General features: G+C 41.1%; 1 protein-coding gene across 5 annotated transcripts in view; it reads right to left on the reverse strand.

Annotated features, from left to right (window-relative positions):
* Positions 1-19,202, reverse strand: part of pacrg (PARK2 co-regulated) — a 149,803-nt gene that overhangs the window by 75,220 nt on the left and 55,381 nt on the right. Inside the window, exon 1 of one of the 5 annotated variants that reach the window (XM_082516420.1) lies at positions 292-332. The exons of the other annotated variants lie outside the window; for them this stretch is intronic. Coding sequence (XP_082372546.1) covers positions 292-303 — 12 coding nt within the window. The 5' untranslated portion in view covers positions 304-332. Of the gene's footprint in view, positions 1-291; positions 333-19,202 lie in introns of those variants that run through there. 5 annotated transcript variants of the gene reach the window in all.

Here is a 19,202-nt window from a genome sequence, read left to right on the forward strand (position 1 = left end):
TTTTTATATGCATGCATTCTTCTTTGGTAGATCTCAGATTACAGCACAGTCAGTCTGCAGCCACATCATCATGACTGAGCAAATTTTCTGAAATTTTCTTACATGAGATTTAAAAAAGGAAATTAAATTAGTTGCAGAGTTCAGTGTATCTGAGTGTGTGCAGAAACATTTATCTCCTGATTGGTATTTTGTTAAGAAGTCTTGTTGCTATGATCATAGTAAGCTGTGAATAAATTTGATATCCTCCGTGTCTTTTTGCAGCAATATAACACATATCACATATTTACAAACCTTGCTAAGCATACTGAGGACGGCTCAGGATACCGTGTTTGTCAGATTTTGTCCGTTTTTGTGGTGAACAATCCCAAATGCAAACTCTTGGGCAGATGAAACCACCTTTTATTGAAAGCAAAACAAAATACATGCACATGTCATGCAGTGCAGGAGTGCCAGGAAAACACAGGAAGTTCAGAAACAGAACTCGGTACACAACATGAAATTAAGGCAAGCTGAGGAAATAAATGCACAAGAGGTAATTAGGGCAAAGGGGACACAGCTGGGAACTACATACAGCTGAACTAAATCTGAATAATGAGACACGGGAAGCAAAAGCACAGACACATGTCTATCAAAATAACACAGGACGTAACTAATGGCCAGTGACATCCTCCAGCATGCAACGGCATAGAGCAGGGGTGTCCAACTCCAGGCCTCAAGGTTTTAGATATCGCCTGGGTCAACACACCTGAATCAAATGATTCGTTTATTACCAGGCCTCTGGAGAACTTCAAGACATGTTGAGGAGGTAATTTAGCTATTTAAATCAGCTATGTTGGATCAAGGACACATCTAAAACCTGCAGGACACTGGCCCTTGAGGCCTGGAGTTGGACACCCCTGCTCTATGCCGTTGCATGCTGGAGCAGCAGGTTGTGGGTCGCAGATGACAACAGACTCAGTAAACTGATCCACAAGACCAGCAATGTTGTGGAGATGGAGCTGGACTGTCATGGTTTGCCGGGGCAAGCTGTGTGGAGTGAAGAATAACGGACCCAAAGCCTGGCACAGGCTGAGATGCAATGAGGGAGCTTTATTGACATGTGGTGGAAGTACAGACAGCAACGGTGGTGACGAGGACAAAAACTAAGACAAACCTAGACTGGGAAAAAACTAGCAAACGAAAATGAACCCTAAGCTCACGGGACGAAACACAGGATGACGCCAGGATGAGACACAGAGTGACACAGGGAGGTGACACAGACGGACCGACAATGAGCATAGGTAACACACACTATATATACATACGGAGGGGAACGAGGAATGCAAAAGAGGAGGGAGGCACAGCTGATTCTAATTGACAGCTGTGCCTCCCAGTCACAGCAGCAGTGACAGAGAGTGTCTGTCAAGGCTCTGTCCGGCTCCTAATGGGATGTTCTTGTTGTTGCCAGCGGATAACTCTCATCCTGTGTTCTGGACTAGAGTTCAAAGAGAGCCTGGACTCTGCAGAGCTCTTGGGGCTGCAAGGACGGAGAAGACAGGAACAGACGACAGAGTAAAAAGTAAAACAGGAAACACAGAACACAGGGGAACACATAACAAAACCTAGAACTAGAACTCAAGAAATACTAAAAGACTAAGGAGCTAGACAGCGTGAGAACGAAACCAAAAACAAAAAGTCCAAAACATTAAAATACACTGGTCACCGACCCAGAACCATGACATGGACTCCCTTAAAGTGGTGTCGGAGAGGTGGGCCTTATCTAAGATAAGGACACCTCCCACCCACTCTATGACGTGCTGGCCAAACACAGGAGCAGGTTCAGTGAGAGACTGAGGCTACCCATAATGCACCACTGAATGGCACAGGAAATCATTCCTGAGAACACAATAGGCAAACTAAGAATCAAACTGCAGACGATTAATAATCACTAGAACTCAGGATAATGACAATGTTACACTAACTCCGGGCATTAATGCGATGTGATTGTAGTAATACATCAGTGCTCCCTGTCATTGATATTTCTTTAACCAGAAGCCCTGGAAATTCTCCACCACTTACTTTTTCCTTTTAAAACATGATTTAACACTAATAACATAACAATAAAAAAAATCACCTTTTCTACCCAACAAAATAATAGTAATTATTATACATAAAATAGAGTACGTATATTCAGAGTTTTCTCTAGTAAGCTAGCAGATGCCGTGCTGAGCGGAAGCACTGAGAACATTTTATTAGACCAAAATTTCAGCCACTGCTTTAACACATCAAACCAGCTCATAAAAATATAAAGAAGTTTAGAAAAGGAATAAAGAACCAGACAAATCTTGTGACTTAGAACTGTTTTACCGATTCATTCAACATGTCCATCCACTAAATATCTATTAATTACAGAATATGATCTTTGTATGATTTTGTTTATTTTATCAATGGAAATCAACTCAAAGCGTCTTGCTCTACCTAAGAAGGTCTGCTGCTCTCCAACAATTAGGATTATCACTAAGGCTAATCTCTCTGTAACTCCAGAGTGGTACAGAGCTGGTATTCCTTGACCTTTATCGCATCATAGGGGTTTGGCTTCCTAGATTATCAAATAATAGGTACATAAAGCATTGGATTAAATTGTTATTCAGGGGGAGCATTTCCCAGTCATTGTTTAAATCCCCCCCGAGTGTGGAGGCCGAGGTTTTTTTATGAAGATCAGATGAATCTGCCATGACACAAGTCAATAAGTAGGAAAGGTCAGTTCACCATCAACATGACACATACTGTGTGGATAGCAAAATCACTCTTACTGCTATAAATGCATAAACTGTAAAGTCGATACTAACGTCAATAGTTGGCCAGAGATGCTCAGCATGTTTAGTTCGAGATTCATCTTATATATAAAAAAAACATGAATTCAGCTTTCAATTTTTTTCCACACACAGAACAAAGATAACAATACACATAGGAAAATCGTGCCTGAACAGATGTGTGCAAACGTTTTTTTTTCTGTAGAGGTTGCTGAGTTAGACAAATCCTGAGAAATAACAGCTGGTGCCCACCTGACTGTAGGTTGCTGCTAACTTAAAATACCACTGAAGCACTTTTGTACATCCAGCTTCCTGTTCTCTGTGAAACTGTTGACGTCTCCTCATTAACTAAATTAACACAGTGGCAGCAACATAAGTTCTGGCTTTGACATAAATATTGTCTTTTATTTTGAACAAAACTGTGTTTGGGTGAATGCTGCACCTCTTACACACAGCTTTTTTTTCTTTCTTTTTTAAAAATAAGCTGTTATAGCAGCACCTCTCCAACATTTCAGAAACATTTCGTGAGCGCACAGCACAGACAAGTAATAATTTATTCATACTAATCCAAGCTTGTTTCCAACTGTGCCACAGGTGCACAGCACACCTGTGGCCACAATGTTTCCAAAAATCAGTCGGCATGCTGCGTGAGCTCACTGCGAATACGAGACAGGGGGGGAAAAAAATTAAAGGGAAAAGGATGAGAATATTTTGACTTCCTTGGAGGTCACAATAAGAGGAGCAAGACTGGAATAGGCAAACGATAAGCGAGGGAAAGAGGAGTGAGTCACTCTCGCTATCTCCCCTGATAGCTGTTTCCATCTAACAAGCATGCAAGTATGCTCAATTCAAAACACTAGTAGCCGAGTGCATGGTGTCAATTGAAATGATACCTAACACAGGCTGGATGAGACAATTTCGTGGCTTCAAAGATAGTTCAAAACTGGGACATAGTGAGTTATGAATTTTATGTGAACCAACCGCTCTCTCTCGCTCGCTCTCTCTCTCTCTCTCTCTCTCTCTCTCTCTCACACACACACACACACACACACACACACACACACACACACACACACACATATAAAAACATGCATACAAGTACATGCTGAGATGAAAAGAACTTTATTTAGGTACGCAGTCGTCTTAAATGGGGTGTTGAGGATTAAAAGCAGGAGGTTGTTATTAGTGTAACAAACATTAGCCAGGCGAGCCGAAGGAGCGACCCTGTAAGACAGTGTTTCCATTGAGAATCTGTTTCTATTAACACTGTTGTTAAAGGTGACGAATATTCACGGTAGATTTTACAAGCTGCAAACTGTTGGAGCGTTTCCATTTTTCCCGATAAAGTCTTCATCGCACGGTGAGAGAAAACTCAAATGAGTGTTTTAGCTCTCATTTCACTAGCAGGGACCACATCCTTGGTAACGATGGGCGATGAGGGATGAGGAGTGTGAATAGTGCTGCGGTTTGGGGAAGGCCTTGAAGGGGACTGGCGACGGCTCTCGGGCCAGGCAGAACCCCATGTACTAACGAGAAATAGAGGGAGGAAAGGAAGAGAGGAGATTACAGGAGAAGAGAGGAAAGAAAAAGGGGGGGCAGGGTGGGGCATGAAAATGAGAACAGCAGGTATTGAAGAAGGGGGGTTTTTATAGCCTGAGCCCGGAGGGGGCATGAAGGAGGAGTGGTCCCGCTCCTGAAATTCAGATAATATCTCCACAATGTGTCATTTGAATATGTAGCAAAAAAAGGGAGGAAAGAAATGCTGCAGGCTTTTCTAAAACAGGCATATTTGCACAAACTGTCATCGTGAAAATCATTACAAAGTTTGTGCTTCAACAGTTTTTTTGTGTGTTTACATAAGAAACAAAGAATAAATTTGGCTTGTTCTCGCAGTCCCACTGAGAGCCCATCACAATTATTCCTCTCCAAACGAGAAAGGAAGTAAACCAATTAATTTGCCACATACATTTCAAACTTGCCAGCAGAAAGCTGGTAATATCCTCTGGTGGATGTGCTTACCAATTTCAATCAGCTCATGCCGTTTGTGTTGAACAAAACATACACTGCTGCCTCTGCAAGCTGCACTCGAGCTGCCAAAACATATCAGGCACTGTACGACTGCAGCGGATGACAAAATGTAAACAGAGTGACGCTGATGGAGGAGTGGAGGGGATTGAGAGCAGTAATGTTAGAAGAAGCTGAGAAAACGGTGTGGAAGCTGCTCCAGTTTTAAAGGTGAGGCAGCTAAATAAAGCTCGGATTAGGACTCCGCTCGGTGTGCGGGACCCTCTGCCACTGCGATGGAAGTAGGCCAGAAAAGTGGAGAAAAGCTGGAGGGATTCAGGAGGCCGTGACAGGAGTCGTGGAACAAAATAAATGTGATCAAAGGTTTCGTTAGAGTTATAAAAGTCCAGACCTACACGTACGCTTGCATGTGAGGTACAGATATTTAAAACAATCTAGCGGTGTGACCGTTCCTGCATCTTGTCTACCAGAGCCACAGCGTCTGCTTTTAGCTTCCAGTGATTACAGCTCAGCAGCCGAGCTTGACAACACACGGGCAGAGTGTAATCAAGTCGGAGAGAGCGAGGTGCAATCAGCATTTCGCCTCCAATCAGCCCCAAAATCACTGTTTCTAATCTGCAGCCAGCCATTGATGGGTTTGATTGATAGGATGGATTTGTTATCTGGCTGTGGGGGTCTGCAGGGAGCAGAACAACAAGCAAGAGACACAGTCAGCTTATCAGCTATCGCTACATTTGTTACCGCTCCCTTTGTTGAGCAAGCAGAGCTTTTCCTCACAGGCTACAACTGCAGTTCTCCTCTCATTTATCATACAGAAGAATTAAATGTGGACACTTCAAAGTACTTCCACACACAAGGGTCCCCGGGGGCATGTGTTTTCTCCCTGTTTAAAATGGAAAAGGCCTATCCATCACCGGCTGTTTGTGACGGAAACAGAAACCACAGCGAGTATTTCTCCTTGTGTGTGCGTCTGCGCGTATGACTTTGCAAGTGCATGTGGGGTATGCATGCATTAATTGCTCACGCATAAGTGTATGTGTCTGTGATTTGTACGTGTCAGACGCCTTGGAAAGATATGAGGACAGAACCATACTTTTTCTGCAAGCAAATACCGTGACTGCAGCATCTACTGTCTGCAGTTTTGATAAATCTTGCTCCTCTGCCTCAAACTACACAGACGAATCCTCACAAATGTTCAAACAAATATGCTCATTTTCAATGAGCATGTGATGAATGAGCTCCATTGATTTTGTGCACAAAGCCAAAACAATAGAGACCAAGACGAATGCTTGGCCTGTTTAAGATAACAAGGGAGCTTTACCAGGTTGAGCGACAATCTTTCAGTGCGTTTCAAGAAAAACAGTCAACAAAGACTGGATAAAAACAACTAAACGGGTAGTTTACATATGTGAATGTGACCTTGACTCTCTGTTGCCAAGATGGTCAGTTGTCTCATACAGTGAAGTAGGAAAAATTAATCAAAAAAATAATCATTTGTATGTTTATACTGGTTTATAATGGATTTGGCTTTCATTTTATTAAACTTCAAGTGAGCAAGAGGGGTCATTTGTGACCTCAGCCGTATATTTAAATGTCCCGTTGTGATATTTTTAACTGTTGCAATAGTGCCAGATGGAAAAACAGAAAAATGGGGGAGGTTTGCATCAGGATGGGCACAAAGATAATTTGTGGATGTAGTGAAGGAGGGTAGGTAGAGAGTTAGTGTGACAGAGGAGGATGCTAGGCTCAGGGACAGGGTGAGATGGAGGCAGGTGAGCCACTGTGGCGACCCCTAATGGGAAACACTGAAAGAAAAAGGTTTTGCCTGTTGCATTTTTCTGTTGTTTTTTTTAGTGATTCTGTAAAAAGTATTTAAATTATTACACATCTACAAGATGTTTGTTTAGATTTAGTTTTAAATAGAATTAGAGAAGTAACAAAGGAGGAAAAAAACACTGTGATGCATTCAGTGTAATTTATTGTTGATCAAAATATTACTGATCACCAGTTGGTGTTAAAATGGTGCTTGCATAATGTAATACATAATTTACTCAAGAATACCTCATTCTTAGCAAGAAGAAACATACAACTTTTGTTCATGTTTAAGTTTCAAGCTTATTTGTATAGCATCAAGTCACAACAACAGCTACGTCAAGGTCCTTTTTGCTTCAAGATAAAGACAGAACTACTAGACAGTAAAGACAGTCGTGGGTCATTCCATCTCAAATCATCGTGGGAAATCACCACATGCGATTTTATGGTTCCTTTTATGGTTGTATATGTTACATTTCTTGGAGCTTTCATTTTGCCGGCTATCATCCCAGTCGCCTGGCCCCTGCTTGCCTGTGGCAGGTGTGGCTTTAGCGTTTGGTTAGGTTGGGGTTAGGACTAATGGATGGTTTTAAAAGTGTGATGATTTGAAATGGAATAAATCTATTACAGTCTCAAAGCGAAAACACCAACAATGAGATGATCTGCTACGAGCACTACTAGGTGACAGTGGGAGGAAAAACTCCCTTTTAACAGGAAGAAACCTCCATTAGGACGAGGCTCAGAGAGACACAGCTATCTGCACTAACCTTTTGGGAGGTTGGTGCTAGGAGAAAAGAAAAGGGAGAGCATAAGGAGAAAAAAAAAACAATTTAATGACATGCAGCAGTGGTATACCGTATGAACAGCTGGGGAGTAAAAAGAGGTGCTGTCACGGCTGGGGCGGCAGTCGTGTGGAGGGTGAGAAAGGAGGATCCAAGAGCAGACAATGGCGGAGGTGCAAGTGGGTTTATTTACAGTGCACAAAACCAAGGTGTGAGCAGAACCGAACATAAACCTAAACTGGGAAAACTAATGCAAAAGGGAGGACATGAAACGAGGAGCAGAGAGACACTAAGAAACATGGAATAATGCAGACTACATGGAATTAAACAGACGACGCGACAGAGAGCACAGGAAAACACAAGGCTTAAATACACGGGGAGTAATCAGGGAATGGGCCACAGGAGGGAGACACAGCTGGGAGCAATTAGGCTAACGAGACAGGGGAGAGGTAAAACTGAACACACTGACATGAGACAAGAACTTTCAGAATAAAACAGGAAACTAACAGACACAGAGAACCAGACAGGACACTGAACTTAACAGGCAGACTCATGAGCAGACACAATAACACCATGGACAGACAGAGGGAACACAGAGAAGTGGGAGCAGGCAGGCAAAGAACAGAAACCTAACAAATGGCAAAATCACAACAGAATACACACTCGAAATGAACAAAAGCATAAGGAAACAAAACACTGAGTCCTCAGACTCAGGACCATGACAGGTGCATGCTCAGTGCCCATAGCAGCCACAGTCCTAGCATTTTAAGTCTAATCTTAAGAGTAGAGTGTCTGTACTCTGAATCCAAACTGGAAATTGGGTCCACAAGAGAGGTGGCAGATAGGAAACTCAAAATTTGGAAACTGTATGAACCACAATTAAGCCTGCAGTCTGAGAGCAAAGTGCACTACAGAATAATATGTTACGATGGGACCCATCATAATAAAATATAATGGGACCTGATTATTCAAGGCTTGTATGGGAAGAGAAGAATTTTAAATCCAGTTATAGACTTAACAGAGAGTTAATATATACACCGTTTCAGTATACCAATATAATACCAACACCTTTATCTGAATAGATTATTTTGTGTATTTTGTCTCTTTTTGCATAAAACTAATTTGAAATAATAATTAGCTGCATTAGAACATTTTAAAATATATTTCATAGATAAAGGAAGCAGTACAGTTACAACAGACACAAAGTAAACTTGAAAAAAGGATTTCTGCACAAAATATCATGAAGTTATAAAGGACCCAAATAGCTTGGTCAATTGAGGGCTAACTAGGCCCACCAATTCCTTTTAAAACCCAGCTTTTACTTCCACCACATTTACATTTTGGTGTTGAATAAATGTCTTTCTACAGAAAGAATAGATTCGTGTTCAGTATTGGCCTGAGCTGTTCATTAGACTGCACTACATGGAGTAAAGTCTGTGAGCTAGTTTCAGCTGGCAGCTTCAGCTGCACGGCATGATACACATCTAACATGCCTCACTATCCTTATGACCTGTGCCAAACACATCTTCCCAATTATGCATCATATTTAAGCTGCAAAACATCTCACATCCAATCAGAAGGAAGCTGCCCTCTACCAATACAACATCCATTACTTATCACTCTTCATTTTTAGATTTATCATATCAGTGGAAGGAGATGGCCTTGGGGTGTAGACATATATAGATTTTAAATCATTTCAAACTTGACTTGTCTGACTGATCTGCACATTATGACATGTAATGCCTTAAATCAGGCAAAAGAGAGATCGGCACAGAGGTCGATTTCTGTCTGTGTCACGTGTAAAATGGAACTGTTGGCTGAAAGATGTTAAATAATATCTTTGAAACAGTCACCAAAGTGCAAAATAGGTCATCTAAATGGACCTTGGGGAGAAATTGCGTGATCAAGAGAATATCCTGGGGAGTACTTGCCTAATTTAAAGTTCCAAATTCTGCTAAGACACCTTGAACCAGGGACCCAGTCAAAGTTTCAAAGCCACAAACACCAATGGCTGTCACATCCATGACTAACCCAAAAAATAATTAAAAGACTGCATTTTAAAATTTTCGATTCAACAAGTGAACCTCACTTTGAGCTTGTGCGTCAAGTGTACTGAGCCAGTAATGCCCACCCTGAGCTACTAAGGAGCATCGGTAGCAGCAGGCAGTGTGCTTTTCGAGCCGAGCCGCTGCAGCAGCAGCAGCAGCAGCAGTAGTCACAGCAGCAGTGACAGAGAGTGTCTGTCAAGGCTCTGTCCGGCTCCTAATGGGATGTTCTTGTTGTTGCCAGCGGATAACTCTCATCCTGTGTTCTGGACTAGAGATCAAAGAGAGCCTGGACTCTGCAGAGCTCTTGAGGCTGCAAGGACGGAGAAGACAGGAACAGACGACAGAGTAAAAAGGGTAAGTAAAGGGTAAAAAACAAGAAACAATGAAAGGAACGAAGCACAAAAACAGGTAAGGACCAAAGCAAGGAAGAAAGAATTGATGAATAAAAAGAGAGAGAAAAAAAGAAAATAAAAATTGTGTCCCTTTGTTCACCCTCACAGGCAGATTATAGCCCATTCTTTTATATATATATTTTTTTGCTTCTATCAAGGTGAGGGGAAAGAGACGAGGAAGAAAAAAAGATGAAAGGCAGCTATAAAAGTCAAGTGGGACTGTGGTGTTTTATTTAAACCTAATCCAGGAAAGCTGGGAGATTGATAAGGCTGTGGGCAGTAGCCCAATGTTGGGACTGCACAAGACAGCATCACTCAGAGCAGAGGTTCCCAAAGTGTGGGGCCCGCCCCCCATTGCAGGGGGGGGGGGGGGGGGGGGTGCAGTATGAAAAGAAAAAAAAGGAAGACACTGCTAGCATAATGGACAGGTTTTTGACGGGGCTTCCACACAAACGCAAAGCAGGAGATGAAGCATCGCCAAATATGTTTCCAAACCAACTTCCTTCCAAGCCAAAGACTAGAAAATATGGTGAAGCATATCTACCCTTTGGCTTCACCTGCACAAGTGCCAAGGTAGGTCTCCCCTGCAGAATTGGTTTTCCCTGCGTCCGGAGCACGCGCTGGGCTCTCCAAATCAGGGACAAACAGTATCCCACATTCCTGATTTTTAGTTCACAAACACTTCTTGTAATGACTAACTACTCCTGACATTTTGGAGATGTTAGCTCTTTATACAGTAAAGTTACAGTGGGATACAAATAACATCAGGCTGATCCTGCCACGATTTGTTCCCCCGGTTCAAATCACAGACAAACAGTATCCCACAGTTGTTTATGTTTTTGCACAGAGAGGCATTTTTTGAAAAATGCATTGATAGCAATGTTGAATATTATTACACAGGAAAAAAACAACTACACGTAAAATAATGACACTGGGATGCCTCTGCCTTTCTAAACAGAGGGACAGTAACTGCGTGTGTGTATAAAACCTGAAGATAGAGACAAAATACTGTTACTGTTAATCTGACTATCTGCCATTCTGCAATTCATCTCAAGTAAACAATAACGTGCCGCACAGCGTGACGTGAAAAAAGGCACATACCTTTGACGTTGCGTGACGAACTCTGTATTCCTCGTCCACACGTAAACGCAAAAAAGGAGTTTTTAAAAATCTCTGTTTCCAGTGATTCGAAACACTGTTTACGTGAGGACGAAAGGCCCAAACTCATAGAAACAGCTGCGTTTTCAAAAATACCTGCGTAGGTGCAGACGTAGTGTAAAAGAATTAGCAGTATATTTTATTACTACCTGTAATTTATTGCAGTTTACTTGTATTTGCTTAATTGTTTACTAAATGTTTGAGGTGTGAAATAAACCGCAATGGAGTTTGAAAACAAAATATGGGTGTGTGTGGTTGGAGGTTCTTACCTTTCGAGAGTCAGCCCTGCAAAACAGAGTCATGACTCCACAAATGTGGCATACTTGCTGGGTCAGTAAACGCTAACATGGAGAAGTGAGGCGTTGTCACATTCAAAGCTGACCAGGGTTTTACCATGTGAGCACATGACTGCCCTTTTTGTCAAGGGTCAGTGGTGATGTCAGCGCAAAGCTCTTTGTCAGATGACATAGAATCAGCCTTTTGAGTTATGAGTGGCAGCCAGCTGCAGAGGTGATGGTCCAGAAATCAGAACATGGTCGCGTGCGGTGACAATCAAGAGCGGGGAAAAAAGGCACTGTGATGGTCGGCCAGCAAAAGAGAAAAAAGCCCTACTTACAGCGTTACACACAGAAAGAAACACACACAGACACAAACACGCAGTTCGTCATCCACCTGCGGGGAGAAAGATGTCTTTCCCCAGTGCTGATGATAGCATCTTCCGCCCTGCAGTTCAACACAGTCACTCAAGACCTTTGACAGAAGGACTGAATTCAAAGAAAAGGATTGTTTCAGAGAGATTAATGCTCTCTACATGCAGGGCTTTACGAGTGGGATGAAAGGAAGCTTTTGAAATAGAGCAATGCACCAGTACACATGGAATTGCTGCTGCTGCTACTACTGCAAGATTCATATTTTGGGACAGCCGGACCATTATCTTTTGATAATCATATCAATAACTAAATGGAAAGCAATTCCCAGCACTACTGAAAGGACAGAATTTTCTTCCACTCTTGCAAGCTTTCATACAAAAAGAAAATATCAAAGACAAAGAAGTTGGAAGCTAAAGACATTTAAAAAAGAACTATATTGCCCACCCAGTTTAAGCGAGAGATTATAGCTGATGAGTAGCCATTGCTGTTATAATATTTAAAGTATAGATGGAATTATTTCAATCAGACTTATGCCTAAAGTCTGCTTGTAGGGTTCACATGCAAAATGAACTTTCTCTCCAAAAATGTCACAGAGGTCACAAAAAAGCCTCAGACACCCAGGTACAATCTGATGATGAAATTCAGGCCACTCAGACCTAAGCAAACCCTTTCATAACAAAGGACAAAGAAACTATAACACCTGCAAAAGATACTCTGATCAAGAACAGCAACCCAAATCTCCACACAGAGACACAACTACAAGAATGCATAAAAGAGCATTAACCTGTTACATTTTAGTTAAGATCTATTTATTGCTCATTTCAGGAAGGCCAGGCAAAAATACTCTGCACACTGAGTATTTCAAAGATGATACTGATACCAAGGAAACAATTTATACTCAGCACCATTTATGATACCACAGGGTGGAAAAAAGAACAACAACAACAACAAAAACCCGTATAAAATAATATAAAGACTAAAACGATATAAACAAAAACATTAATTAATAACATTTTTCAAGTTGTCTGATGTAATGCAATGAATACATATTTTTAGGATGTCTGAGGTAGTGCTGTGCTTCTGCTTACATTTATCTATATTTCTGTTGCTAATCAAATCAAGTTGCTAAGAGAGGCTGCTACTTTTTCCATCCAGTTAATGTAACACTTTTTAAACACAAATAACTTTGCCATCCTGTGACGTTAACACCATCTATTAATATTACAGATGGGCAGAACTGATATTATTTGCTTCCTTGGTTCCCACATTAACATTATTGTTTTATTATTAACTACAGCTGCTAGCTGCTACCTTGATGATAACAGACGACTGATGTGGCTAATTGCTAATAGTTGAACATATCATGTTCAAGAGTGTGCTGGCTAGGGTAACGTCTAAGATAATACATCACTGTTGCTCAAACAGGAGTTTTAGTTTCACTGATCTCTCAAAATTTCTGTTAATTTAAAGCAAAGGATTACTATAGCATTATGGGTACTGAAAATTTAGCAATTCCAATTCCTTATCATTATTACTTATCGATTCGATTCCTTATCTCAGTGGGTTCTCGTTGGCTCTGCTTTGAGAGTCACCACCATCACTAAGCAGCATATCAGAGACATTACATTTGTGCAAATTAATTGCATGCTGTGTGGTAAATGGTTGTGCATGTTGGAGGTATTTCCCCTCTTTGTTGTGATCAACATTAGAGTCATTACTATAAAAAGTAATGTATTACACATATTACATAGAACATTCTAAACTTATAGGCTACAGTCCCACAGACCAACACAAATCCCTAACCTAACAAGAACAGAAAGATCCTTCTCTTATTGTTTAGGTATAAACACAAAGCACCACACAACACAAAGGAACGATGAAAGCACAAACAGGCACAGTGATTCTACTTTAGAAACACAAATAGGTAGAAACAGAAGCTGCACCACCCATCCAGACTACTCATCCATTTGCTACCAGTTGAAGTTCAGGGTCTGGCTAATGGGCCGGGGGTCAGCATTCACTCGTTCTTAGCTACCTTACAAAGAGTTGAAGCTGTGTTAGCAGCAAAATACGGTTGTTTCTGTCCTGGCTGTGTTTTGGTCTTAACCAACGCACTCTCGTCCTTTGGTGCAATAAAAATAAAAGTAATGAAGTGATGTTCACATCCACACTGCAGACCGGCACTCTAACTGAAATTAGCTGATTGTAGCACAAGTGCAAGTCGAACCGATATGCGGAATCAATAAGCAACCAGGAACTGAACTAATGGGAAACTGTTCTCCACAAGTACTGGTTCTCATTTCACACTCCAACTCCTGGCCTGGGAGACAAAACTAAGTAGACTGACATAACATGTGGATCTTCTTCATGCTGTTTCGTAAAACACTCACTTGTCCAAAAAATAAAATACAAATAAACTACTTGCAATGTCATAAAATCTCTTTTCATCACTGCAAGCTCAAAAATACAGGCATGCACACACACAGCTGGAGAATGCAAAGATTGTCTGTTTCTGGGAAGAAAACAGTGGACAAATATATTCTACAGTTCGTAGAAGACAGTGAAGAGTCACAGTAGGGGAACCATTATAGCCAGTGGAGGGTGGCACTACAACGGATGGATAGAATAAAGATATATGTACTTGAAAAGCCAAAAGCCTTTTTTCAATTTAATGTTTGCTTGGATGTAAGAAAAATAGCTGTTGCCCGGAGATGGTGTACAGGGAATATGCTTGTTCAAACATCCCCAGCACACACACGCACACACCCATCTCACTCCTACATGCATGCATGCACATACAACCACAAATGTATTTGTTATTTGGAAGAAGAACAGAGTGTGGGGAGCAGAAACAGTGCAGTGAAGCTGATGTAATTACAAAAGGCAATACAAGCGGTGCGTCCCCAAGTCTCTCTGACCCACATGGAGGAAGTAAGTCAGAGCTTATCATTTTGCCACAGAATGAGGAAATCTTCTAGCAGGGGTGGGTGAGTGCTCCCTGCTCTTTTCAGAAGTGACACATTGGGAAGATGATGGTAGTGGTGGTGGTGGAGAGGATAGCAAATAAGGAAATGGTCCCTCCTTTCATTTCTGATAGGAATTTTTTTGCCAATTTCGCTCCGAGAAAAGTGATATGAAGCTGATAAACAACAGCAGTCAAACTATCACATCAGGCACAGACAGGTTTAGACAGGTTTTGAGTTTTAATAGTACTGCAAAAAAAAAATTAGTGCTTCTTTTGCTTGTGTTATGCTGTTTGTGGTGTGAGGTACATCTGTGTGTGTGTGTGTTGGAGAGCATCATTTCTGCAGGAGTTGTCAGATGACAAAACAAACAGGTAGGAGATGAAGATTGGTATGCTTCTGACAGGTTTATTGTTAAAAAAAAACAATAACAAAAAAAACCAAAACACGTAGGTGCAACCTGCTAGGTCTGGATGGTGCCCTGCAGCTACAACCACATGCTCCCAATTGTATGCAAAAAGCAGATGCCATCCATACACTTGGTCTCCCACAGCTACTTTCTACCTTTATCCTAATCTTCGGTATGCAGCAGAGGGGAAGATAATGAGAACAATTTTGCAGAGATTCAATCAATTTTGGTTTAAATTCTGCTCATCAATCCTTGTTCTTACTGCGATTTGGTTGTCACTCTTGGCACATTATTTTCTTGCTAGAAATTAAACTCAAATAACCTGCATATGCTGCCCTAAACTTTAATACAGCACAAATAGCAAGGATGTTTTTTTCATGTTTGGTTAAGATATTCAAAAATAGTCTTTTGGAGAATATATATGCTACGCACTGTGCACTACTAGAGATACATCCATAGATACATTTACAACAGGCGATGTCACAGAAGTATTAACAGGTCCAAAATTGACTTTCAGCATGTCCCGGACCCCTGGAATAAATAGCACGGAGCATTGAGAAAATTGAAGAACAACCTCCTCACAGTGCATTTTGCCTCCAGAATACAGTCCCCATTACCTCTGCTGATTCACCGGAGGTAATCACCAATATAGCACTGGAGAAATCGGAAGGATAAGGAAAAGGGGAGTGGGGGGGGGGGGGGGGGGGGGTGGGTCTGTTAAACAGAAAGAATGAGAATACATGGTAGGGCCTTTGAATGAAATATGGCTTATATTATTTTTTTCTGCTCTCCAGACAGGACCGTCTGTCATGGCCGGGAAGGGGCCAGAGAAAGTGGGCTAAGTGGCCGGGCCATTTCTTCATGCCTTTCCAAGTGGCTGAATAGATATTAGGATTTTACAGGCTATTACACATGATAATTGCACAGCATATTGAATTTTAGGCAATTTTCTCACACCACCTCTCCCTTTCTTGCCCCTTCTTTTCTATAAATAAACATTTTACAGTATGCAGAGTATCCATCATATGCATTATGATTTAAACATTGTTTATGACACACAAACAGCATCTGTGGCATTCATGCAAATTCAATAACAGCGGTCTGCTAATTGCATGGCTTAAACCCAGCTTTAGCTCTTTAGATATTCATCTAAGCCAATTAAGTGAGAGGCAGGTTGGGGATGGGGCATAATCCTTGTTCGAATGTTAAGAGTGCACATTTAAGAGCAATGTCAGAGGAAGACCCAGCCAACTCTAAAATAACTGCATGATTGCCGGAAAAAATTTCACTCCACAGAAAAACACGCACAGAAAAAAAAAAAAAAACACTTTCTGCAAGAGACTTTTTAACAAACCACAGAAAGAGAAATGGATTATTAAGAATTGATAGTTAAAGTTATATGCTATTCTGTTTATCTACATTCACAAAGGACTGTCAATCTCAGTTTACAGCATGTATGTGTACTTTGTGCCATTATATAATTGTTCCAGATCTCAATAAATAAAGGAATCTCAATTTGTGTTTCTATCTATGTATTTATCACAGAGGTTTTGTGAACATTTAACCTGTCTGCACTTTTCAACCCTAGTGGTAGCCCTATGAAATTGTGCTACTATGCAATCTCTTTATGTGTGTCTGTTTTCTCAGTAACCAATTTTCTTACCTAAATCACAGTTTGTAGGTTTATTATTGAGGATCTGTGGAAGTGCAGTGTGACTCTGAAGATCTTTGGATGGATCCTCATGTAGTTAATGTGAGAATAGCTCTTTTCTCTTAGTTTTTTCATAACCACCAAGTGCCTGCATATGATCCACCCCCCTCCCCCTCCCTCCCCCCCCCTCCCCCCCCCCCCCCCCCACACACACACACACACAATATGCACCACTACAAGCAGAGTTTCATTCTGTGGTAAACACTGCTTTGGCACAGTGATCCAAGAACAGATCTCACCACATACAGTCCACAGTAGCTATTTACCAATGTCTGCCTCAGTTAGCTTATTCTGTTCCTCAGGATTTCTTCAGGCTTTTTATCTTCATTAGCAGCAGTGTTAATTAGCATTAGCACACACTGCGTGTGCGTGTGTCTTCCTCAGAATAGTAACATTACGTGTGTCCTTTCATAACAGCTCAATGTCAGGCATTCAGGGAACATCTATAAATTGTATAGTTCAGCGGTCCCAAACCCCCAGGCCTCGGACTGGTACCGGTCCATGAGTCGTTTGGTACCGGGCCGTGAGAGTTGAGGCTCGGGTGTGAAATGTATGGTTTTCAGGTTTTTTATCGGTTTTCAGCGTTATTTTGTTATCGTTTTTATCGTTAACTCGGTTTTCCTGGGTCTTTTCACGTGTGTTATGAATAAATCTTTTTTTCAGTACTGGTACTAGTTTTATTTTGTTGTATTTATCCGCGACACCTTAAAGGCCGGTCCGTGAAAATATTGTCGGGCATAAACCGTGGTGCAAAAAAGGTTGGGGACCGCTGGTATGGTCTACTAATAGCCTACATTTAAGGTACTGCAGAATGATCAGTGAAGTGTAGTTCCTACAGATTGCAGGAGCTGCTGCATTCTGTTTTATTTCTGTAAATTCTGTTAAAACAATTACTTGAGTAACGCTCTCGCCTTTGCAGCTAGTAGTTACATAGTAGTACAACCAGTACGACTTGAATCGAAGCAAAGTGTCTGTTTAACTTTAATTCTTAGGGGAAAAAAATGAATTTATAGGAAATGTCAGCAATCTTAGAAAAAGTCAGAATTCCAGAAAATGTTTGAATTCTCAACAGAAAAAAAAATCTCGGAAAAGTAAGAACAAAATCTGAAATCTGATAAACAAACTGAGAATTTTGAGATTAAATTCAGTTTGATTGATTGATTGATTGATTGATTCTGTTTGATGAAAAAACAAAACCTGTTGTTGGGCACTGACATTTTTATATGCAGGAAAAACATTTCTTACATTCAGAAAATATGCAGCAGTCCTACAATCTATTTTACCACTACAGCAGACAATGTATAATTACATGTACTCATTCCAAACAGGCTTGTTTTGAACCAGCACTTCACTACTCTTTACAAAAGGAGACTTTTTGCTACAAAAAGCAGAATTATGACGAAGGCAAATTTTTTGCCATGACTAAAATTAGCCCCCGTTCCTGCTGCTTTAGGCAAATAAAGGAGGACACATTGACACTGGTCAAACAGCCTTCTCACTAAAAAGTATTTTTTGCATAACTGTGGCTAAAAACATGTTGAGTTGCACAACCTTTTTTTTTTTTACATTTTAATTTAACTGCCCACATCATTTAACGTAGGCAAAGACTCCTCTTATTCTTTTAGTGGCCTGTGGAGAGACTTGAGTTCTAAGAGCCTATACAAGTCAGAGTTCAAGCATGATGTGTATGAGTATTTAAGCACCATTACCATTTGCATCAACCTGCACACTGGCACAGCTTAGCCATGATAAAAGAAGAGAGTGAAGACAGATTATGAAATGCTGATGGAGTACCCTCAGCACTACCATTTATCAACATAATTAACCATAATCAGCGCCATCCTCAGAGAGGGAGAGAGAGAGACAGAGAGAGGTGGATGATGGAGGGGGGGGGGAGAAGGCTGTTAGTAAAAATGTATTTAACATGGCAGAGCAGCAAGACAAAAATACTTTCACATAAAAAAAGTACATGGAATGATTATGGTTGATTGTGTCTCTTTTTTCTGCTGAATATCAGTGTACTGCGGCTCGTGTGGCGTGGCTGTAGCTCAGGTAGAGCAGGTCATCTACTAATCGGGAGATTGGTTGTTCAACCACTTGCTGCTCCAGTCTGCATGCCAAATATCCTTGGGCAAGATACTAACACCAAGTTTCTCTCTGACGCATTGACGATTGGAGCGTGATTGTCTGTGAACGTTAGAAGCACTTAAACATAGAAAAAAAAGGGCTTGTATGAATGGGTGTGAATGTATGAATGAGGTATATTGTACAAAGTGCTTTGACTGCTCAGGTAGAGTAGAAAAGCACTACGTAAGAACCAGTTGTCCAAGAAAGGAACAGAAGGACCAGGAATAGGATTTTGGGAGGCCAAGGCTCACTGATGCATGTGGGGAGCAAAGGCTGGACCGTGTAGTCCAATCCAACAGACAGACTACTGTAGCTCAAATTGCTGAAAAAGTT

Source organism: Aulonocara stuartgranti, assembly GCF_965226115.1.
Source record: "Aulonocara stuartgranti genome assembly, chromosome: 19".
NCBI lineage: Eukaryota > Metazoa > Chordata > Actinopteri > Cichliformes > Cichlidae > Aulonocara > Aulonocara stuartgranti.